The sequence below is a fragment of the Drosophila sechellia genome, chromosome 2R, assembly GCF_004382195.2.
Source record: "Drosophila sechellia strain sech25 chromosome 2R, ASM438219v1, whole genome shotgun sequence".
Taxonomy (NCBI): domain Eukaryota; kingdom Metazoa; phylum Arthropoda; class Insecta; order Diptera; family Drosophilidae; genus Drosophila; species Drosophila sechellia.
Window position 1 is genome coordinate 20,688,467 of NC_045950.1, and position 22,424 is coordinate 20,710,890.

The following is a 22,424-nucleotide window of genomic DNA, read 5'->3' on the forward strand; positions in this document are numbered from 1 at the left end:
TTGTCGCGTTGCCAACCATTACCAAGCCGAAAGGCTACCAAGGAAAACACGTTCACACTAACAGAAAACATCGATAGCAGTCTGTGTATAACCTACAAAACGGGAAACAGTCACACTCGGCACATCGAAGGTATTTTTGAACAGCCAGAAACAAGCACACTCTTGTTTGTTAATAATACTAGCGCACTCGCGGCCCAAAGATAAAAAACGGTTCGATCGCGCGACCATCGACCAGCCAATTTTTTTGCTGCTAAGCCGACGCCGCCCGAAAAAGTGAAAGTATTTGCATGTGAGAGGCGGAAAAGAGTCGCGGAGTGGGTCAGCGAGCAAGAAGAAGAGCCAGCGGTGCAAGAAAAGAGAGGTGGGGGCAGACACAAAAACGAGAAACCGTGAGGCGAAAATCGGAAAAGTGCAATAACGAGGCCGCGAAATCTCTGCTAAAAGGTCAATTTCGACTCGCGATAGTTTTAGCCACTAGTTAAGTAGTACAGTACGTCCTGCGTCCGTGCAATTCATACGTTAATACCAATTTATATGTGACCGAAATCTGAGTGTTCAGTGTGCGCGAGAGAGCGAGACAGCGAGAGCGAGACCAGCATGGGTACAACAAAGGAGCGAAGAGAGCAGAGCGAGGGCGACGCCGCCACCACCCACTCAACAACAACAGCAACAGCAACAACAGGAGCAATAGTAGCAGCCGGAGTTACTACTACGCTGTCAGCTACAAAAACAACAACCACAGCAGCAGACACGAGCACGACGAATGCCGCCAAAAAGATTCGCCGCACCTTCTCCATGCCACGCAATCCCTTCCGCTGGACGCGTAAGTTCAAAACGGCAGCGGCCGTTACGTCGTCTGCGGGAGCGGAAAATGACAACGAAAGCGGCAAGAGTAACGGGGCCAGGGAGCGGCGTGGCAGCCACACGGCCATCTCGTCCTGCGTGGGCGGTGGGCGTGGCAGGAGCGGGAGCATTGTGTCGCTCAGCAGCTACGAGGCCCCCTTCATTTCGTCCACCAACAACAACACAACCACCGCCAGCAATGGAAACAACAACAACAGCAGCAGTAACAACAACAACAGCAGCAGCAGCAAGCGGACACGTGCTCTGCGCCGTTCGTCCTTCAGGAAGTTTCTCAACCGGATCGCCCAGCACCTGAGTTCAACGGTTAATGTCGTGGTAAGCCCGGAACAGTGTGAAAAGCTACATATATCGAATAGCAGATGTATCTTCACAATGTATCTTAAGATACATTATATTACTATCCAATATATAACTATTACTCATCAAAACATATCATGGTGCCCTTGGTCTCTTATTGTGACTAATTGAACGGGTTTCTTGTTTATACGGCACAATAATTTACAAATCTAGCGTAACTAAGGAACAGTGGGCTAATCACACATGAAACACGAACTGTTTAGCTACGATTAATGAGCGCGCATAAACATATGGAGCTCCCCCTAGTATACCTTTCTTTCTTCGCTTTGTTTGCGCGCTGCTTAGAGCGCATCTTCTAGCTCTCTATCCCCCGCATTCCGCACTTAGTAGTGCCACAATGCCCCTTATCAGGAGTCCGGCCGTACTTTCATGAAAGGCATCTTCGCTTAGTGCGTTATCGGCTGCTTTGTTTTGCTCCCGCTGCTCTTTGTCTACGGCGGACGCATGGCATCTTCATCTGCAATCTGCATCTGCATCTGGATGCGAGTGGCTCTGATTTGGCACCGTTCTGGTATTCTGCTACTCTGGTATTCTGGTGCTGGTTCTGGGTCTTTTGTGCCGCAAAGAGTCGCCACCCACCGGGTCGAGAATGGCCACGAATCGCCCCTTGCCACGTTTCTCCTTCTGTTTCGTATCGCTTCGTTTGCCCAGCTTTTTGTTTTGCTACCCGTGCTGAGTCACAATTTGCGTGACCGATGATAAGGGAGCCGAGCCGTGTTGTGTATATCAGTCCAAAAAGCGGCTTATTGGGACTTTGGCTCGCTGCTCCTCCTCCTCCAGGAAGTTTCGTTATGTTAATCTATATGGTAGCCCCAGTCTTTGTTCACACATTCCGTTCGGCGGATAAAAAGCCTTTGTTTACACAACTATAAATACGAATCGGATTCCGCTTTTTTGAAGAGTATCTCAAATGTTCTACGCTCTTCAGCGGCAATTTACGATTACAATACGCGAGGACGGCGCATGGAAATTAATTTTATTTTTAAACAATTGCTGTCTCATTATTATCATAATTTTTGTTGTGCTTTTGAGTGGCTGAAGCGGGGTTCCGGGGGTCTGTAACTAGGTGTAGGTGGGCGCCTTTTGTTTCGCAGACAGCAATTGTTCAAACAATTTTGTGTAAATGTTGCCAACATTTGTTGCTCCGTTCGGGGTATAATAAACAAGCGAGCAAACACACACACTTACCCACACACAGTCCGAAAAACAAGAGTTTTTCAGGTCGTGAGCTGCTGGAGCGAGACAGCACTTAGTGACGGACCGGGTGGCGAACCGGGGATCGGGAACTCCGGCGAGGGAGCACAACTACCATCCTATGTGTGCCACGCTTCTGTCGGAGGAGACAGCTCCCAGCTCCACAAAGTGGGGAAAGCGACAAGTGAAGAGTCGAAGACAAGTGCAGGGCGCAATGACACACGCCGCCAGTCGACCGATCCCCGCCAGAAAGCGATATCGCTGCAACTCGAGGCTGCTGGAATTGAATTTGATCTAATAATACTCACATTGGACGCCCCAGTGTGTGCGTATCAATTTGTAAACAGTGCAACTTAGCGTCTCGAATTTTCTGTCTCCTGACACTTTAGCCGAGTAATATAATGCGAAAGGCGATATAATAAACAAATATTTCCAAGCTCACTAAACATTCAACTTCAAGTCGTAATCCGATTAGAGATTGAGTTTTGATTCAATTTAATGGAACGATCCGTTGCCGTTGCCAGGCTTTACTGTGACTGTACAAGTTTGATTAATTGTAGAGGGCAGACCTTATGGCCGTAGTGCAGCTGACCTTTTTAGCGCTCGGAATTCCAGAACGATAACCGCATACGAAAACAGACTTAATTTCATTCAAAACGAGTCGGCAATGAATGATCAGTGATCAGTGGGGTTGTTCGTCGAGCGGGGTGGAGCACGTAGCTCACGGAGCTCAATGAAAACTACAGTATCTGTAGTTTCTGCCACAGCCAGCGGAAGATTGCGATGGGAAACTCGAGCGATTTGCATGCTGCAAGCTTTTACTAAGCCATTATTGCTCCGCAGACTTGGCCAGGTGCAGTTGTAGTTGTCTGGCTTACCTTTTGTCTTTTGGCACCTTTCACCAGCAAGCGAAAATAAAACACGTAAAAGGCAAGATATTCGGCTAACTGAGTGAGCAACAAGTACTTAGTATTACTGCCTTTGCTGTGAGTCTTTTCCTAATGACATTATGTGGCAATTGACCATTGTTGAGTTGTTGTTGCTGTTGTTGTTGTGCGCTTACCTCATTGTAAACAACTACTTTGATTTATGATTCATGCCGCTGGCACTTGGCATCTCGTTTCGCGCACTTTGCATTGATTTTATTCAGAAGCTGAGTTTCAATAGCTGCAGAGAAACAAAAAAACAACAAAAGCGACGCAAATGGCGGAAAAGCGAAATGCGAAGAGAAAAACAAAAAATCGCACTGCGAGAACTGGGAAAACTGTGAAACGGGGCAGCAATAATATGGCTTATTAAAGATTGCATGCCAAAAATTGCAAATGCCACTGGGCACCGCGAGGGGCGGAGAGGGGAAGGGGGTTGGCAGTGGTGTAAAAGTCAAAAGTGACACTGTGTGACGATCTGGGCAACAACAAGGGCAAAAGCGCCAAGAACAACACGTGAGGTAGATGGCGCACATGCAAGCAAATACACGCGAAAAGATCAGAGGTGGCAACTTGCATTGCAGTCATAACGATGTATTTAGTATTTCAAATGCTAGTCTTTGTTTAATGAATCACCCAATAGTGCGAACTACTCTACTACATGAATATTGTATACTTTTTCGTTCAGTGTCCGCAACACTTTTGTATATTTCCGTATGCTTCGAGTCTGGCCGCCCAAAAGCGCGTCTCATGCTGATGGATGTTGTTGTTGTTGTTGGTGCACTTGTTGATGGCAGGATTAGTACGTAACGCCAGTGCCAACCCCCCACAGACCTCCCTCCCCATCGCCACTCTGTTTGCTGATTTTCTATGATATTTCAAGAGCACGAGCGGGGTATATCCGACGCGGAGGGGGGTTCGGGGACTGGGAGGCCTTTCGCGCACTCGTAGTAGCCTTTGTATTCCGTATTCCGTATTTCCGCCCGCTGGCTCACACGTAACTTTTGCTGTTGTACAACTGTGCGAATTATTGTCTATAGTCTATGCTTTGTTGTTTGTGCTCGCAGTGCGATTCCTGGTGGTGCAGTTGTTGTTGCTGTGCTGGGGTTGCTCCGCACGTTCTCCGTACCGCTCGGCCCCACTTCTCCCTCTCTTTCACTCTGCCGTTCTGGCTGAATTCGCTTTCAAGGTAAAATCAATTGAGATCAAACTAATTGAAAAAATGTTTTCGGAATTTTTAGCCTTTGCAGTTATTTTCGTACTTCCATGGCCCGGCACGTTTATTTTCATAAACAATCATTTTAGAATTAATTTTGGTTTCGGGGGTAAAGTAGTAGTCCGCTCCATGGCGAGGTATTATAGAATTATGTGCTCAGGGCTTAGGTTGTCCAAATAGCAGTTACTCTTCCATGTTATCTTGGTTCCCAGGCGGCAGCCAGAAATTATCCACGTCATTCGCAGTTAATTACGCACTGCTCCGGTGGCCCCACAATGATATATGGCCACAAAGTCCCACAAACACCCCAAAAACCATCATCAAGTAGTTCGCTCCACTGGGGCCTCCCGGCCGTAGTATTCCATTATGTGCCAAACGTATGTGACAGCAGGTCCGAGTGAAAAGTGCAAATTTATCGCTGGTCTGCTCGTCTGCTGTCAAGCGATTTGCCCTTGCCCGAAAAAGCCACAAAATGTACGTTGTCGGTCCATGAACGTCAGATATCAGTTGAAGTTGACAGAAGTCAAACAGTGCCGATCATAGGTGTAAAGCCAGCCAGTGCTCAGTTAGTTCTTTAGCTTAATCATTGGCGTCCATTGGCATCGTTAAGTAATGTCGCTTATGAAGTATTGATCACTTGATCATCGAACAAGTTCTGCTATTTATCAAGAAGAGTTATTTCGAAAATCTAGACCCCCACGAACCAGAAAGTACTTATACCCATGCCGCGCGCTGTATATGTAGATATGAGCACTCGGCTCTGATAAGCGACGTGTTCGCAAGGTGGCCTGATTAGAGCCCCTTTGTAGGCGCAACCTTGACAGAGCCGCGCGTTCTCCTCCACGTAATCGCGACTCTTCCGAAATGGACGTGCCAGTGCCCCCACTTACGTAATTAAATATATTGAGCGGGGGGATCTAATTAGTTTACTGGTAGGTGGAAAAGGCGAGACTACTCTGAGGATTAAGTCTGGCGAGACAATAGAACCATAAAGGCGAAGCAGTGTGTTTGCCAAACGCTATTTGAAGATCTTATCAGGTGATTCCAAAATCTCAGTCGGCGAAATGATTTACCCTCGCCGCCGCCGACGTTCCGGAATCAATGTTAATGGTGACGTTATGCATTAGTAGTACATTCTCAGGTGTCACGTGATCGTTTGCGGGTCGAAGCCATCGCTTAGATCGGAGCTAAAGCTCGGAACGGCCGAGTATCGACTGCGATTTGGCGATTTGCCGATTAGGCGCTTGACGAATGGGTGGCGATAAGGCGCGGAGATATATGGGGGCAAGTGGGCTCTAATAATAGTCTGCTCGAGCGTTCCATTAATAAAATGCCGTCCAACCGGTAGGAGAACTCGGTTCGGTCTCGGATCTACGAGCGATCTCAATCCTACCGAGATTCCATTCCCGCTCTCTCTCTCTCTTTCTCTGGTGCCCAGCCGGAAAGCCAATTTCATTCATGCTGTGGCCAAGATCTCGTAGGTAATAACAACCTCGTGGCAGCCACATCAAAGGCAATTATCTTCAATTATTTACAATTATTTAATAAAAACGCAAACGTAACTGCACAACAGATACTACATATATCTGCATCTGGAGCGGCATGTTGTGGCTTACGTAAGGGCAAGCAAATACTCGAGTGCAGTGCAATATTTTTAAGTTATCTGGCGCGCTGCCGCTCCGCCACGTCCCCCGTCGGCCCCCACCGCCTTATCAGAAGAGCTCTGGCCGCATGAGCACACATTTGCTCCGGCGGAATGGAATTTTTGCTGGCTGGAATAAGTGAAAAACGAGGAAAAGGCTAAATGAACACGAGACGAGGGCCTAATAATTCGATACATCAAGTTAAACGAAATACGCGAATGTAAACAAAGCCATGGGATGATGGACGGAGGAGGACACTTGATATATAAAGAAAAACATTTGGGGCCACTTGACTGCTCGACTCGCTCGCGGACAAACAAAACGAAAGAAATTTGCTTAAATTTATAAATAATAATGACGATGATGATAAAATTGCCGGCGCAAATTGAGACAAGTGGCCAGTGGCTACTTTCATTCTATGCCTCCGCGTTTCTGGCTCAATTAACCAGCCAGAAAAGTACAAATGGAAGCCGTGCAAACGCGGCGTATGCGCAACATCTCAAAGTCTGCTGCTTTGTCTCCAGCTGTGTGAGAAATGACCACCGCGATTAGGTCAGCAGACTCACATGCGAAATGGGAACGGGAAGATATACGTACACATATTTAAACGAGTTCTGGACACTCGTTTGGGGCAGAAATTCCACTCAATTTATTCATTGAGACGCTGTTCCAACCGCGGAATCGTAGAGCTCCGCTTTAAGCAATGGCTTTGGCTCAGTTTACATCACTGCCGGCCATTTGAATTGGGTTCTGTCTAATGAAGTGAGCTGCTCCAACTCGGAACCCTTTCAGCTTAGCGCCACGCCTCTAATTATTAAGAAAATCCGCTTAGTGTGCGGGGATCCCAGGCTAAAACCTGGTGCTCCAGGGTTTAGTCTTTAGGCTCCAAGCACTGGGAGGGGTGGCACTTAAATTTGGCCCCGGTTCGTGCCCTTTGCAGGGCATCTTTCTTTTGTCCGGCAAGCACTCGAGCAGCCACTGGCCGCCATTCAACGTGGCCACTACCCGCCCGCTCAGTCTCGGTTTCCCCACAGATCACAATACAAATGGCATTTGTTCGACGTCAACTCGCTCGTCAACGTCAGTTCAATGTCAAATTGCCAACAAAAGCAACAATTATTCAAAGCCAACGATGGGGGCCCAGTGGTGTCGCTAAGCTTAAGCGAATGAGACAACGAAATCCGGGCTAATGTCTTGAGAACTCGGAAACTTGGGAACTTACGAACTGCGGAACTTTCCGGCAGCGTGATGCGAGGGAATATATGTATATATGTGCTAACTGTCGACCAAGCTAACCCATCTCCTCATTTCTCCCCCGGAAATGCCGCGTCTTCAGTCGGAGGAGCAGCACTCGCCTGCGAATCGCTTCGCCTTCATTGAAATTGTGCCATTCTACACCGGATGCTGGCGAAGAAAAGAGGTACCAACCTAATCAGTGGGCTGCAGTCCAGAGCATGGCACAGCCCGCTGGTAATGTCATGATCACCATCCCTTCATCAATGCCCATCCCACACAGAGATTTATTTCCTTTTGGCCAATTTACCACTGGCCGCCTATTTCTTTGCCTCATAGGTTTGCGTGGGTTTTCGCTTTCCGAAACGGGTTTTTTGTGTTCGATTTGCGCTTATTTTGGTCGCTTTTTTGCCCACTTTTTGTTGACTCTATTGAATCCATTATTCACTGGCTTTTGTTCGATATTTTCGGGTATATTTCTTTTGGTATCGAACGATGACGTTACCATCTTACTCATCTTGTGTCCGTCAGTCTGCTTTCGTCACCGAGTCTTTCATTTCGCCGGGAAACAGTGGAATCGGGAAAGCCATCTAGCATTGACCTCCGTCAGCCAAGTGACCTCCAACTGCACACTGCGTTCCCCGTGCGGCTGCTAATTTCATAATCTACCAAGTTTCATTGCTAATCGCAACCCAAGCCGTTAAAGGCACTCGGCCACGTCGAAAACAGACTTAATCCCAGCCGCATATAATTTCATCGTTTTTCGTTTTCGTTGCGATTCCATGGCTGGTTTGTAATATCGCAAATCGTGAAATTCGGCGCCTTTGGGAGGTTTTGCTCCCGTTGCACAAAGGAAGAGGAACTGCCACGTGCGAACACCATATTAAATGCTAGAGATCATTCATCGAAAGACTGGGGCTCATCCTTATCAGTTTTCAAGAGATGCTCGTTTGATTTATGTAATACGAAAAGTTTTCCAGAGATCTACACACCAGACACACCTCCTCATCGTAGTGAAGCAATTTCGATTTCTTTTTTGATTAGCACCGAAACTTTCCACACCATTGAGCCCAATCACACGCCCTCCTTAAATATGCACTTCTAATTGGTTCATTAAATATTTTCATGGCAGTAAAGCTAATTCGCGGAAGCTTTAACATATCTGATTACCGAAAATGTCTACTACTCATAGCTTGTGTAAACTAATAGAAGAGTGTTTACCTATTCGTTTGGGCCGACAGGCCTTTCTTTTTTGCCTTGTTTTCTTAATATATCTTCATTTATCGCAAATTGATGGCTGCTCGCAGCGCTAAACAATTTTTAATTGGGAACGAAATTGAAACCCAATCAACGAACGCCAATAGCCTCAGTTTACTCCACTGCGCTCCAGTGCAATCTGGAAACGAGATCCTTCACCGGTCGCCAATTGATACTCCCCAGCGACTAACACAACTCTCCCCTTTTTCCTCCCCAGGCGAACAAACATGGTCAGCCATCGGTTTCGGGCTCTTCGGCGGGCGGCGGAGGAGGAGCAGGAGGACCAGGCGGCGGCGAGCGAGTGCCCCCCATCGGAGGCTATCAGTGGCCGGCGGATCAGACTCCAGGTGTAATGGGCTTAAAGAACCACGGGAACACTTGCTTTATGAACGCGGTGCTGCAGTGCCTCAGTCACACAGACATACTGGCCGAGTACTTTGTTTTGGATCAGTACAAGGTAAATATACTTATTCACTTTCCAAATATCTCCATCTAATCCTCAACCTTTCTTTACAGGCTGACCTCAAGCGACGCAACAAGATCAACTCGCGAAAGTTCGGCACTAAGGGAGAGCTCACCGAGCAGCTGGCCAACGTGCTGAAGGCGCTGTGGACCTGCAAGAACGAGAGTGACCACAGCACCAGCTTTAAGGCAGTGGTGGATCGGTACGGAACGCAGTTCCGCAGCTCGACGCAGCACGATGCCCAGGAGTTTCTTTTTTGGTTGCTTGACAAGGTGCACGAGGACCTCAACACAGCCAGCAAGCGGCGCTACAAGAGCCTCAAGGTAGGCGCAATTCAAGTTGGCGGCTTCCGCTTTTTAGGACAAAGCAATAAATTTTTCTTTTTCATAATTCCTCTCAGAACTCGTACGGCCGATCGGACGAGGTGATCGCCGCCGAGACGCTGGCCAACCACATCCGGTGCAACAACAGCTTCGTCCAGGCCGTGTTCCAGGCCCAGTTTCGCTCATCGCTTACCTGCCCGCGCTGCGAAAAGCAGTCAAACACATTCGACCCCTTTCACTGCATCTCCGTGCAGCTTCCGCAGCTCACCCAGCAGACGATATTTGTCACGGTAGTCTACATGAAGCAGCTCCCACGTCAGGTGCGGATGGGCCTGCGAGTTCCAGCCGGATCGCCAATAGTAGCGCTTCGCGAGCAGCTTCAGGCGGACACGGGCATCGAGGGATCGCGAATGGTCCTGGTTGACTTAAACGCCGAAGGATTTACGCGCGTTTTTTACGATACACAACCCGTGGAGACGCTATCTACCATTGAAACCATTTACTGCATCGAGGTGCCGGAAGCAACTCCTGTTGCCAAGGCTGCTACTCCTTCAGAGACGGGGGATAAGGCTGCTCCAACAGCAGTGACACCATCTCCTGTTGCAGCTCAATCGCAGGCGGACCTGTTGCTCCTAGTGGCCAACGTATACCGAGCGAAGGATGACGCGGATATAACCCGCTTTGGAGCCCCCTTCAGCATGAAGGCACCTCGTGACTGCTCATACCAGGATCTGCAGAAACGAATGCTCCGCGAAATGGCGCAGCTGCTCAAGCCAGAGGTGTTCTCCTATGCCACCCCACTGGCCGAGATGTTCCGTATTCGGCTGCAAGATCCCTCCGCAGACCCTGATAGCTATTTGGAGCAGGTGGAGCACCCGCTGCTTACCGAGATGATCGACATGGCGCTTTCCGTGCTTTCATCCGAGGCAGGACCCCAGCATATAAAGCTCCTTTTGGAGTGGAGTTCACCCGAGGCACACTTTATCAGTAAGCAGCAGGACACGGAAGAAGCCGTCGTGGAGCACGAGAGCGTTGCGCGTCTGAGTGCCAGCAAGCCGAGCGACACCGTCGCGCTGACTTTGGAGCAATGCCTGGAGCACTATACCAAGGCAGAGACTCTGAGTGCCGAGGATGCCTGGCGCTGTCCACACTGCCAGCAATACCTTCCAGTAGTGAAGACGCTGGGTCTGTGGTCGCTGCCCGACATCCTAGTAGTGCATTTCAAGCGCTTCCGGCAACATCAATCTAAGGGTCCCCAAGCGGCCAAGCTGACAACAATGGTCAAGTTTCCGCTAACCGCTTTCGACATGTCACCGCACTTGGCACGTGGCGTGCATGAAAGCGCCAGCAGCTCGCTCGGTATGGGAACGGGCCTAGGACTTGGACTGGGTCTGGGGTCGAATCCCTGGAAGAAAGCTCGTTCCGGCGACTCGCGCTCCTCCACACTTAACTCGCGTTGCGACCCAAAGGACACGCGATACGACCTTTACGCAGTTTGCTACCATCAGGGAGATACTTTGGAAACAGGGCATTATACAGCCGCCTGCAAGAATCCGTACGACCGTCAGTGGTATAAGTTCGACGACCAGCGAGTGAGCAAGGTGCCAGAGGACGACATTGAGCAGGACATCATCAATAACGAGGCCTACATGCTCTTCTACCAGCGACGCAGTGTAGATGCAGGCGAGTGTTCCGGGTCCAGTTCGAACTCCGGGGATCACTGGGTATCGCGAATTACGCCAGCCTCAACGTCGTCCGCATCATCGACGTCAGGAAAGGAGAGGGAGCCGGTCAAGTTGGAGGAAAACACAGAATCTCCTGCGGCAGCAGTAGCGGAGAAGGCTCAGTCCAAGCCGGTGGACATACCCATAGTTTGCCAGGATAAGGCGAAAGGTAAATGTTACCAAAAATATATGAAGATATATATTAATCTTAAATTATGCACTTATTTCAGTTACTGAAGAATGCCCAGACGCTGTTCAAGAACAGACATCTGTTCCACATGATTTGCATATTGAGGAACTGGCATTCGCGGATGCAGATGTAGACACCAGTTTAAGTGAGACCAGCAAGGCGGAGGTAAATCTAGCGGCTAAGGATGAACCCAAGAACATGGAGGTAGAGGAGGCCACGCCTATATTTGCCATGGATGAAGACTGTGCCGAGGCTGGACAGGAGAAGAAGGAGGAATGCGTTAAGAAGGAAGACGAACTCTGCGAAGCCCCAGATGCGAGCGAACCAACCGCCGAGCCCAAGACCAATGGCCACGTGAGCTCTTCGTCCAGCTCTTCCTCCTCGGAAAGCTCGCTCTCGTCCCGCTCCTCGCCACGATCATTGAGCACTTCAGTGACAGCTGCATCTACTCTGCAGAGCAAGTTCAACGGCCACATGAGCGCCGCTCCAGCGCTTTTCAATGGAAATGGAAATACGTCGCAGCTCTCGTCCAGCTTGCAATTATCCCGGCATGTGCTGCACAACCATCAATGGAACGGATCTAGGAGCAGCGTAGGAGCAGTTGAGAATGCTACGCACCATCAACAGCAGCAGGCGGCGGCCAGTCTGAGCCTTCGTCATTCGTTTTCAACAAGTTCAAATTACACGGAGACACTTTCATCCCTGCTACGCAAGTCAGCAAATACATGCAGCAAGGACACGCTGCTGTTTATCGACCAACAGAGTCACCATCATACAGCCGGACTGATCGAAGATGACGATGATTCATACATGGGCAGGTCCCTTTGGGTATGTCGAGATAGTTGTAGAATACCTGGAGGCATTCTTACTAAATTTAAACATCCTGTTACAGATATCGCCCGTGACGCCACACAAACTCATCACTGTTTCGCCCAAGAATTAGATGCGATATTATAATCCATTTGGGTTATACTTTATGGATGTATACTTTGGTAATGAAACCCGAAAATGAAAGCGAAGCCGAAACAAGAATATACAAAACGCACTATAGTCATAAGCCTAAGGTAAACGCATTATGAAGATGTTATACAACTTTGTTTACTTTAAGATACGTACTCATATATACGATACTTGCAATAGTGCATAACGTTTGAAAGTTTGACAAAACTTGAATATAATCTATAAGCATTAGACTATTTATTCGACAGCAATTCAAAGCCAATGACGAGGATTAGTTTTCTTTATTTCACCGAATCGACGAAGATTTTTTTACCCTAACGACTACCGATATTTATTTAGCCAAATAATGAAGTACAATTTGATTTGATTTGGTTTTCCGTTCAAACTATAAACCTTCTTGTATAGTTCCCTAACGATTTTTACGTAACAATGGAGTGCTTGGCATGCCTAAGTTAAGCTTTTTGTACATGAAACCAAGTTTCAGACTAAAATCTATGCGCATAGATATAAATGTAAGGATGTATTCTCTTTACTTACGTTTACTTTGAATTGTACATTAATCTATCTGATTGTAACTTTTCCACAAACATAAAATTCTGGCACAGCTGCATATGATTCTTTCGATTTGTTGTCGGGCTGCGTTTTGTGAATCGATTATAATGTGGATCTATATACAAACATATATATTACTTTATAAATAATGTATTCTATATGTAGACGAAAGCATTACACCAAAACATTATATTGATAAAAAATGTTTGAGGACTCTACCACATTGTTTTCTGGAGAGAAAGAACTTTATTACGGTGTAAAATGTTCATTGTATTCATAAATAAACGTGAAGTTGTTGAATATGAGATGATTTGGAAGTGAACTAATAAAAATCGAAAAAAAAAACACTTGGCTGGGTCTAGGAAGGCCATCGGTTCTCAAATATTGTTGTATCCTGAGATGTTCCGAATTCTTGTAATCCTGGATCACAATTCTGGCCATTTTCTTATTCACAACTGACGTATTGCCAGATTTTCGTCATTGGTGGTACTCGACTAATTTTTTACATTGTATTCAGCCGGAAAGTATGCTTCTGTTTTTTGTTGTTTTCACACTAGGCTCTCTCAAAATATGCAAAATTCGTGGGAAAGCTTTCTTTCTTTCCACTTTCTCATGCTCTGGCTAGTTTACCGGACTTATGAGCGAGCAGCCAGAGGTTCAACGTCTGCAGCGACTTGGGCCACGACTTAGTTCAGTTGCTGCACTTGACGCGTCTGGTTCTGCTTCCCACCACTGCGGATTAAGCCAAGCCTGAAGAAGGCCAAGTACAAGAACCTTCTACAAGAAGCAAAGGAGCGGAGATGGATTATCGTCTAGTGCTGGTATGTCATCATTACGGGTGTGCTAACTGCACACTTTTTCTATGGCTCGATGGTCAAGTTCGTTGCCCAAGTCTTTTGTTTTGCAATGCGTTAACAATGGCGAGCTAACCGCTCACGTTTACTGTTACCCAGTCACTGGGAACCGCTCGATTCTGGAGCATGCTAATGAATTAAGCTAACCGAGGAGCAGCGTACGCTCCGATCCGTTCTGCCCCTTCTTCTAGTTCGGTCTTCTAACTACTGGCTTTTGGCCGGGTGCCGAGCAACTTTCCCGTTAGGCGTGTGGCACGCATATTGGGAACAGACCGCCAACAAGTTCTCCCCTGACCAGATCAAATCAGCCTGTCTTGGCCCCGAAAGGCGGTTAGGTCTCCGTTCTGCAATTGAGCTACCAATATTTACCTATGCAAATTGGGCTCTTTCCATTTGGGAGCTCTCTCGCAGGGCAAACAAGTTTCTGCCTCATTAGAAGGGAAAAAACAAAAGAACGAGCTTAGCGGCTGACCCGATTTTGGATTCCCGACGCCGCATTCAAATTGCGCTGTAAACCGTGTCACAAAGAGAGAAATTCCACAGCTTCTTGGCACTGCAGCCGCCCACCGAGCTATACCACTTGACCTGGATAACTCGTGTCTGTCCGTGGAACTTTTGGTTTCATTGAGATGCCACTGCCCAGAACTTCAGGGAAAGTTCCCTCGAACAATTTATGGTCAAGTGAACACAGCGGAGAGATGCTGGAGTGCCGTCTCGATCGCAGTTGCCGTCTCGGTTTGTTTATCTTCACAGAAACAGAAACTTTCGCGCTTTCGCCAAACAACAAAACATCGAAATGTGTATGTATGGCCGGGTAAAAGATCTCGCTTCTTTTTCCGGACAATATTGGGCCATTCACCGACTTCGGGGCAATTAACTCGATTCCAGACGGTACGGCCCCAGATTCCACCTCCACTATGACTGTCTTTTGTTTTGTAGAAAATTCTCAGCTTTCTGCTGCTGGCCCTCTTGGGTTTCTCCCAGCCGCAGCAGCAGTCGCCATCGGACTACGGCGAGGAGCAGCCTCCGGAGGGCTACTACGCCTTCGTCGAGTCTCCGAATGCGGTGCCTCCCAAGGTCAGGCCGCCACCTTACACCTTTGTGAATGCGGAGTGTAAGGACGTGGCCGCCGGCAAGAAGTCTGCCGTGTCCGTTCACAACATTTGCGGAGATCTAAACAAGGGTCAGATACCCAAGAACCCGCTGGGACAAAATGTACTCGGGGAGCCCTATCCCTTGTAGGTGAAAATATTTGCGTAACAAATTTCAGACATCTCTAATGTACACCTCCTCCACAGCGAACTTATTCGCAACCAAACGCTGAAGTTCCTTTCGAAAACTTTGCCCGTTCTAAAGGCCGACGATACCCTGCCCAAGGTAACCCAGATCATTCGAGATGAGCCCGTGGAACAGCTGGACAGCAACAACATCGACAGGCCCTATCCCGCAGGAGGTTCCACTCGCGTCCGCCGCAGCCTGCCGGAGGGCATAGAGTCCAACGAGTACAGCTACTTCGATCCCGCCCTGGACGAGGAGGAGCAGCACAAGCAAAGAGATCGGAGTAACCAGCAGAGAAGGGCCGCCGAGGAGAGGAAGCCACGGAAATTCTGCGATGGCGGTGGAGTGTAAGTCTTTAACATGGAAATGGGGGAGTGGAGTTATTCCAATCTTAACTGCTACATGAATGAGCAATAGAGTCCCTGACAGATAAATAGATCGTATTTATTGAAGCACGGGAAAGGCGGGCATATAAAGCTAAAGAGGTCACCACTTAATAATCATGAGTCATCTTAATAAAATTATAGATTCGAAGAATTACCAAGGCAAAGATCCAAAATGAGCTTGCCATTTCACTTTGCACATCATACAACTAAAGAAGCTCAACACTTGACTCGGCATCCATAGATACATATGTAGATTAGGTACATTCATGGGGAATTCAACTGCTTAGCATTTTGACGACACAACTGCGTGCGGATCAATTAATAAAAGATCTTTAAATTTTTAACTCCACCCGCAGATTTTGCACCTTATACAGGGCCATTCAGGGAGACACCGGAGGAGCAGCCCCTGCCACGCCCACTGCGGAAAGGCGCGAGGAAGTGGGTCCCATCCGGTACGAGGGCCCTCCCACTCCGTGTCCCGCCAAGGTGGAGTACGCTACTCCCGTCTTCGCTAAGAACTACCAAGGCGCCTGGCGTTATGTGGTCCAGATTCCCTATGAAGGCTACTTCACCCAGACGGTGGAGGTGACGCGCTGCATCCAGGCACGCTGCCACTACCTGGACGGCGGCTGCCTGTCGTCACCACGATGGGTAAGCCTGTTGGTGGCGGAAATCTTCTACCCCAATGCGGAGGACACGGTGCCCACCAGCTCGACCACCACTCAGGCCCCTTCGGTGCAAGATTTCCAGGCCTACCAGCAGTACCTGCAGAAGAGGGCCGGCGTGGCTACCGCCTCGGACGGAACCTCGTCTGGAGCAGCCGGCTCCGCGTCGCAGGCGGACGCCCACTGCGATGGACACGATGAACTGGGCTGCTTCCAGGTGCGTCTCTACTACGACTGGTTCCTCATCCCCGGCTCCTGCAAGTGCTGGCGCCCGGACTACTTCGCCAAGTACGTGCGCCGAAAGTCGGTGGCCGACTTGTGAACACTTCCTGGACAAGATTTTCGAAGGAGATCCTTAGAATAAGACTAAGTTCTAGCCTTTAGAGGAACAAAACTTTGAGGTGAAAGGCTCATTCTAGTAATCCATCCGGGTGCCCCACAGCCCTATACGGATCACGCAGAGTTTGCAGTTCGTGCATCTACCAGATACAATCTTAACCTAGGCGGTTAGCTCCCTCTTTCGACTGATTAAGCCAAGCGCAGTGCATTTCTACTAATAAATACGTTTCTACCTAATCTTAAGAGAGCCTCTCTATTCGGCACTTCGCTGGGACTGCGATGTGGTCTTGGCCTAGCCTGTGTGTGTTAGCCTCCTGGCACTCTCTCAGCTGCGCTTGTGTTGGAAGATCCACCGAAAACCCACAGAAACCAGTCGTGCAAGTTGCGCATGCGTGCGAGACTCGGGCCCCAAACCTCGGCCGCTGATCTAGTGTGCAGCCAATATAACCAGTTGGTTGGGTTTGGGTGTTTTGGCCGGGGATCCAAGCGACCTAGCTGCATTACATACACAGAATAGTTGCAGAGTTTGCGCAGAAGCCTTGACGAACGGCCTCAAAAGGCTGCCAGACGAGCCGCGGACTCGGATTTCAGGAGCCAATTTTCCGCATAGCTTGGGTAAGTCAGCCAGTTGGACGGCCGTCTCTTTGTTTATAAACAATATAAGCAACCAAAGTGGACTTATCCAAAATGTACAGATGCAGCTGAGATAAACAACGTTTCAAAAAATAACATTGGAGAGTTTGAAATCAAGTAATTTAGTGTGGCGATTAGACGAATTTTTAAAAATATATTTGTTAAAACAGCTTGTAAATAAGTGGGAAATATCTTACCTCAGAGATTCAGTCCTAAGGCAGCGTGCCAGATTCACACACATTCCATTTGGAGTTAGCCATGCAAATGAGCTCCTATTAATATAAGTTATGCATTGGTGCCAAGCGTGGGACGATACGATTCATAATCTCATCCCACTTTCCATTTTGCGCCATCCGCAGACGAAGATGCTCCGCCAGAACAAGAACACCAGTACCAGTCTGCTGAACCTAAGCATAGGCGATGTGGGAGGCAGCCATCCACAGGGGCAGTCGCAATTTTTGGAACTGGACACGCTGCCGAAGCAGTTTGTACTGTCCATGAAAAAGCTCTTCGACATCCTAGATGACAAGCAGACCGGATATGTGCGCTTTACGGACATCGAGAAGGGCTGGCAGGATGATGGCTCCAAAGGACTGCCCCGTGGAGTTCTGGACTCACTGCGTCGGGTCACTCCCAGCAGCGGACTTCTTTCCTTCGAGCGCTTCTGTGCCGGCCTCAAGCTGTGCCTGCTCCGCAATCAGCAAAATGCCGGGGAAGACCTGAAGTTGCGGCCTCGTTCCCACGGAACTCTTGCTCCGGAGATGGAGTTCAATTCTCCTGCTCCGCCGCCAAAGCCGCCACGACAGGTGCCCAAGTCCCCTGCTCTGGGTAAAGCCGACATTCGCCATGCCCTCCAAAACTGGCAACTGAACCTGATGGCGGATGCAGGCAAGCCAAAAACGACGCAGTCGAGGGAACAATTCGAGCACCGTGGATCGGCGGACGGGGGCTCCTCCTCCACTTCCGCCTCGGCCACCGACTGGAGTCTGGCCCTTCCGGCTGTGCCCAAGAAGACCAGCAGCAAGCGCAGAGAGTCGCGGAGGCACACTCTGCAACACGGCATCGATTACAACATGCTTAAAAGACTGAAGCAGTTGGAGGAGCAGCGGGAATTGCTTCTTTTCGGACTCGATGGCGTGGAGAAGGCACGCGATTGGTATATGATGCAGGTGCTCAATGTACAGGAGCAGATTAAGTATTTCGGCCGTTTAGAAACCAGATTTGTAAGTAGTCTTCACTCTAGCTTGTGATCAATAGTAACCCCTTTCGTGATTTTCGCACAGGAACAGTGGTCTGAACTGCAGCAAGAAAGGCTCAACTTCCAGCGCGCCCGCGTTCTTGAGGCCAATCGCAGCCTCCAGATTCTGGCCGACACCTGGGAGCACGGCGGCTACCCACTGCACATTAATTTGGCTCTGCCGACACCCACCGTCCCAAAACCGAGGCAGATGTCCGATCTGCTCAGTCGGGTTCGCGAGAAGCCGCCGCTCTTGTCGGACTTGTACGAGGCGCAGCACTCTCATTCCCATCCGCAGTTCCTGCGTGCCATGCCCAACTTCGTGCTCAGCCAGCCCTCGCCGGTCAGCCAATCCTCGGCCGGGCTGGGAGACGCCGACGTGGTCTACTGACGAATCAATGCTGCTGCGTACATTGTAAATATTGTATTATTAAACAACTTGAACTATTTATAGCTAGACGGGATTGGGGTAGCGGCGCATGTACTTGTTAAGCTGCTTGTAGTTCAGGTTGTTGCCCGGTTGGACGATTCCCTGGTTCACGGTCTTCTTCGCCTCAAACTTACGGTCCATGTAGCACTTGTAGCAGTTCTGGAACTGGCTGATCTCCTTGTGGCAGTACTTCTCCACGAACTCGTTGTCTTTCAAGCAGGCGAACAGTACACCCATCTCCTGGAGACAGGCCACATCGGATCCGGAGTCCGCCTTCCCGCTCACGGTGTTCTTTAGCCGCAGAGGCAGAATCTCCTGGAAGGGCACGTCCTTCTCGTTTTGAGGCGCTCGGCCGCGGGCGGCAAACAGGGCTCCGGGTACACGCATCTGAAACCTCTTGGATCAGTGAGTCCGGTCATTTCAGTCAAAAAATACGATTTTACCCACCTCGTAATTTCCACCGACTCCTGGCCAACTGAACAGCTGCTTCAGATTACGTCACGAACTGGTTCCTGCTTTTGGCGGTGATTGCCAGTACGTCTGCAGCCCTGGTATTTCGTTTAACATAAGCACACGGTCACACTTAGAGTCTCCGTGGAACAAAAGGTAAATAATCAACCTGCGGGCACGCCAGGAGATTCTTCAAGGATCACCGAAGACCACGCGAACATGGAAGCCGTCGAGCAGCGCGACGAGGCGGCAGCACCAGCCGCCCTTTGCGAGCCTTCGCGTGCAGCCTACGCGGCCGCCGAGCAGGAAGATCCAGACTCAGACCAAGAGCAGAACCGGGGCCGAGAATCGCCCATTGGATCGTGGGAGTGCGCCCCCACCCTGAGCAGTCGCAAGCGGCAGCTGAGTCGCTTCCATCCATACCACGGATCCAACATCCAGTTGGGCGACGACGCCACAGTGGCCTACCGGAGAGCTAGTTTTGCCGACGCCCTGACATTCTCGGAGCGCCCGCTGGCCCCTGGTGACATCTTCTTGGTGGAGATCGAAAAGATAGAGCGCGGCTGGTCGGGCCATATGCGCCTTGGTCTCACCGAACTAGCGCCCAATGTGATTCGCACCAGCAGCGAGGGATTACCCCATTTCGCACTTCCCGACCTGGCGAACCTAGGCAACAGCTGGATCTACCCAATCTCCAAATTCGAAATGAACCAGCGCCAGGAGGCAAACGACATCATCGAGCCTGAGACGGACGACGCGCCCCACAGTATGTACAGTCTTCCCTACCATGCGCCCTTGTCTATAACCAATCTTTCGCAGGAAACCTCCTTGGCGACGCCACGCACGTGAGGACGCCCCGCGGCCTTCTACCAAAGAGACTTTTACGTCCGGCGATGGGCAACGGCAATGACTCAGACATCCTGCTCACGGACAAGGGCTCCCGCATCGGCATCATCTACGTGCCCACTGTGCAAAGCGACTCGAAGGGCGAGCTGCACTTCATCATCAACGGGGTGGACCGTGGCCCCGTTTCCCGAGACATTCCGCTCAACAGAGCGCCTCTGTTCGTGGTGATCGATGTGTATGGCACCACCAAGCAGATTCGAATTATCCAGCTAGAGGGCAGTAAGTGGAACAGAACGGGATGTGAGATGGACATCTTATTATTTAATCCATCCCCCTTTCTGCAGTTTTGTCCCTGCAGAGCGCTTGTCGCAACGTGATCCTGGAGAACTTCGCGGAGGACGCGATCAGCGAGCTGCCGCTACCAGAGAGCATCAAGCGATTCCTGCTGCGCCGCGACTAGGGCTCTGGACCATGAGCTCTATGAAATAGGGCCAGTGAGTGTGAATGAGAAATGCGTGTTTGGGGAAGTGTGCATGAGCCTGGGTCGTGATAGTCTGTTTACCCATATATGTTGTATGCGCCTGCAGCGCTAGTTCATTGACGCCTGATTCCGGACCCTAACAGATCTGCGGAACTGGCCGATCTCCGCTAGAGGGCGCTTATATTTGTAATTTCTGTAGATATATTTTATACTTTGGTTCTAGTTACCAATACACTCTTTACCTGGACGACCTATGTTGTAGATCATAATCCTCGCCATCGTTTGTGTATGTGTGGATCACCCAACACCAGCGGAGGTCTCCTGGGCGCCCCGACTTTTAGCGATTCGGTCCCCAAGGCGATGCCCGTTTCCATTACCGCCTAAGCGTATTGTTGCTATATGTAAGTTAAGTCCACTTAATAAAGGATCGATCAAAGTCGCTGTAACTGCAAAAATCTTACTTTGAGCTAATCCGTTTATTCAAGAGTGGATATGCATATAGAATGTGTGGATACAAAACAAAACATGATGGAGCCGCCGCCTACTTGCCACGGTTCTCTGCCAGCTTGGCCTTGAAGATGCTCTTAAGCTCGTCAGCGCCGTCGCCGTTCACCTCCTGGTAGTAGGGTAGCTCTGCCAGACGCTTCAGCCAGGCGTGCATCTTGGGAAACTTAAATTCATCGATGGGAGCGGCGTCGTTCGCCGAGGTTACGGTGGCCACGGCGCAAAAGTCTGCGATGGTCAGATCAGAACCACACAAATACGGCTGATCCTTGAGGAATCCCTCTAGGATCTCCCAGCACTTCTGGATGTATGCGATCTTGTCGATGGAGCAGTCCGTGGATCCATAATACAGGATGGGCTCGTAGAGGAAGCGCAGACGCGCGAAGAGGTGGCCGGAGTCCAGGTGGAGCCGGGCATCCACGTTGGCGCGCTGCACCAAGTCCTTCGGGTAGAGCTGCTGCTCCTTCTGGCCGTACTTCTCCACCAGGTAGGCGCAGATGGCATGCGAGTCAATGATAGTGGCCTCGCCGTCGATCAGGGTTGGGATGGTGTGCTGGGGGTTCAGCTTCAGGAATTCCGGAGTCAGATGCTCTCCCTTCAGCAGGTTAATTGGCCTGCATTCGGGCGAAGACTCTGTTAATTGAGTTAAGTGGCACGGTGTGGGAACCTACCGTAGTTCAAGGTCGAGCCCGATCGCCTTGGCCGTCAGGAGGACGGCGCGCGATGGGGGACTTAAGGTGGCATAATACAGAGCTGGCTTTGACATGGTTGGATCTGGGGAATATTCCAATATTTACTGTCTACCTATAGATTGCTTAACTAACCCCACGCTCGCGATGCGGACGGCGGGTCTAGCAGCGATAGCATCCCAGATTACTGGTAACCGCACTCACACCACTACAATTTCAGTACCCCCCTATATCAGCACCGAATCCGTGTCGCACCCACAGCAATATCAGATAACCCCGGATCTCTGGCGACTTATCAGAGCAACTAACATGGCGACCACACGGCGTAGGAAAGATACTGGAACTACATACATATATCGCTCGCGCGCCGCCCCCACTTCAACCCCCTTTTGGCGACTTGGAAATTAAGTTTACAAAATAAATGTAATTAGCGACACACACACATGCAGAAGGCGCCCCCAGGTTTGAGTGTGTGCTCCTGCAATCGCCGGCAAATTGTTTTTATAATGTCAATGCAGCAATTTGTGCGCCTGTGTGTGTGGGTGTTTGTTTTTAGGGGGGCTGACGCACACACACAAGCGCACTCCACTCGCAACTCACATTTCTCTGTGACCACAAAAGTAAAAACAGAACTGCCGCACGAACGTCCTCTCCGGAGTGCAAACGCGATCTGAATCGCGAACATGAAATTTCATAGCGGCCCGCTAGCTCTGCCGGCGACTCTGCTGAG

General features: G+C 49.7%; 6 protein-coding genes across 8 annotated transcripts; 4 read left to right on the forward strand and 2 right to left on the reverse strand.

Moving 5' to 3' along the window:
- The first annotated feature begins 112 nt into the window (after positions 1-112).
- On the forward strand, positions 113-13,207 carry LOC6618869 (ubiquitin carboxyl-terminal hydrolase 43). Of its 2 annotated transcripts, XM_032716122.1 has the most exons (7): positions 113-1,179; positions 7,537-7,620; positions 8,908-9,147; positions 9,207-9,476; positions 9,554-11,369; positions 11,431-12,218; positions 12,283-13,207. In XM_032716122.1, the coding sequence occupies exons 1-7, from the start codon at positions 598-600 to the stop codon at positions 12,331-12,333; spliced, it is 3,831 nt and encodes a 1,276-aa protein (XP_032572013.1). In that variant the 5' UTR covers positions 113-597; the 3' UTR covers positions 12,334-13,207. The 2 variants fall into 2 exon arrangements, with proteins under 2 accessions (XP_032572013.1, XP_032572014.1); XM_032716123.1 differs by lacking the exon at positions 7,537-7,620 and having other exon boundaries at positions 114-1,179.
- A 391-nt stretch (positions 13,208-13,598) lies between these two features.
- Positions 13,599-16,667, forward strand: LOC6618870. The gene is made up of 4 exons (XM_002043082.2): positions 13,599-13,723; positions 14,696-14,994; positions 15,055-15,381; positions 15,777-16,667. The coding sequence occupies exons 1-4, from the start codon at positions 13,703-13,705 to the stop codon at positions 16,405-16,407; spliced, it is 1,278 nt and encodes a 425-aa protein (XP_002043118.1). The 5' UTR covers positions 13,599-13,702; the 3' UTR covers positions 16,408-16,667.
- Positions 16,668-16,735: 68 nt separating this feature from the next.
- On the forward strand, positions 16,736-18,745 carry LOC6618871 (suppressor APC domain-containing protein 2). The gene is made up of 3 exons (XM_002043083.2): positions 16,736-17,039; positions 17,417-18,280; positions 18,341-18,745. Exons 2-3 carry the CDS (start codon positions 17,423-17,425, stop codon positions 18,683-18,685), a joined length of 1,203 nt encoding a protein of 400 aa, XP_002043119.1. The 5' UTR covers positions 16,736-17,039; positions 17,417-17,422; the 3' UTR covers positions 18,686-18,745.
- Positions 18,704-19,269, reverse strand: LOC6618872. Its single transcript, XM_002043084.2, has 2 exons — positions 19,172-19,269; positions 18,704-19,111 (listed from the first exon to the last, which is right to left on the reverse strand). Exon 2 carries the CDS (start codon positions 19,109-19,111, stop codon positions 18,749-18,751), a length of 363 nt encoding a protein of 120 aa, XP_002043120.1. The 5' UTR covers positions 19,172-19,269; the 3' UTR covers positions 18,704-18,748.
- A 22-nt stretch (positions 19,270-19,291) lies between these two features.
- LOC6618873 (neuralized-like protein 2) lies at positions 19,292-20,956 on the forward strand. Its single transcript, XM_002043085.2, has 3 exons — positions 19,292-19,940; positions 19,994-20,299; positions 20,365-20,956. The coding sequence occupies exons 1-3, from the start codon at positions 19,394-19,396 to the stop codon at positions 20,478-20,480; spliced, it is 969 nt and encodes a 322-aa protein (XP_002043121.1). The 5' UTR covers positions 19,292-19,393; the 3' UTR covers positions 20,481-20,956.
- LOC6618874 (glutathione S-transferase 1) lies at positions 20,957-22,394 on the reverse strand. 2 transcript variants are annotated; one of them, XM_032716127.1, is made up of 3 exons: positions 22,295-22,394; positions 21,677-21,779; positions 20,957-21,619 (listed from the first exon to the last, which is right to left on the reverse strand). In XM_032716127.1, the coding sequence occupies exons 1-3, from the start codon at positions 22,377-22,379 to the stop codon at positions 21,043-21,045; spliced, it is 765 nt and encodes a 254-aa protein (XP_032572018.1). In that variant the 5' UTR covers positions 22,380-22,394; the 3' UTR covers positions 20,957-21,042. The 2 variants fall into 2 exon arrangements, with proteins under 2 accessions (XP_032572018.1, XP_002043122.1); XM_002043086.2 differs by lacking the exon at positions 22,295-22,394 and adding an exon at positions 21,899-22,167.
- Between the last annotated feature and the right edge of the window lie 30 nt (positions 22,395-22,424).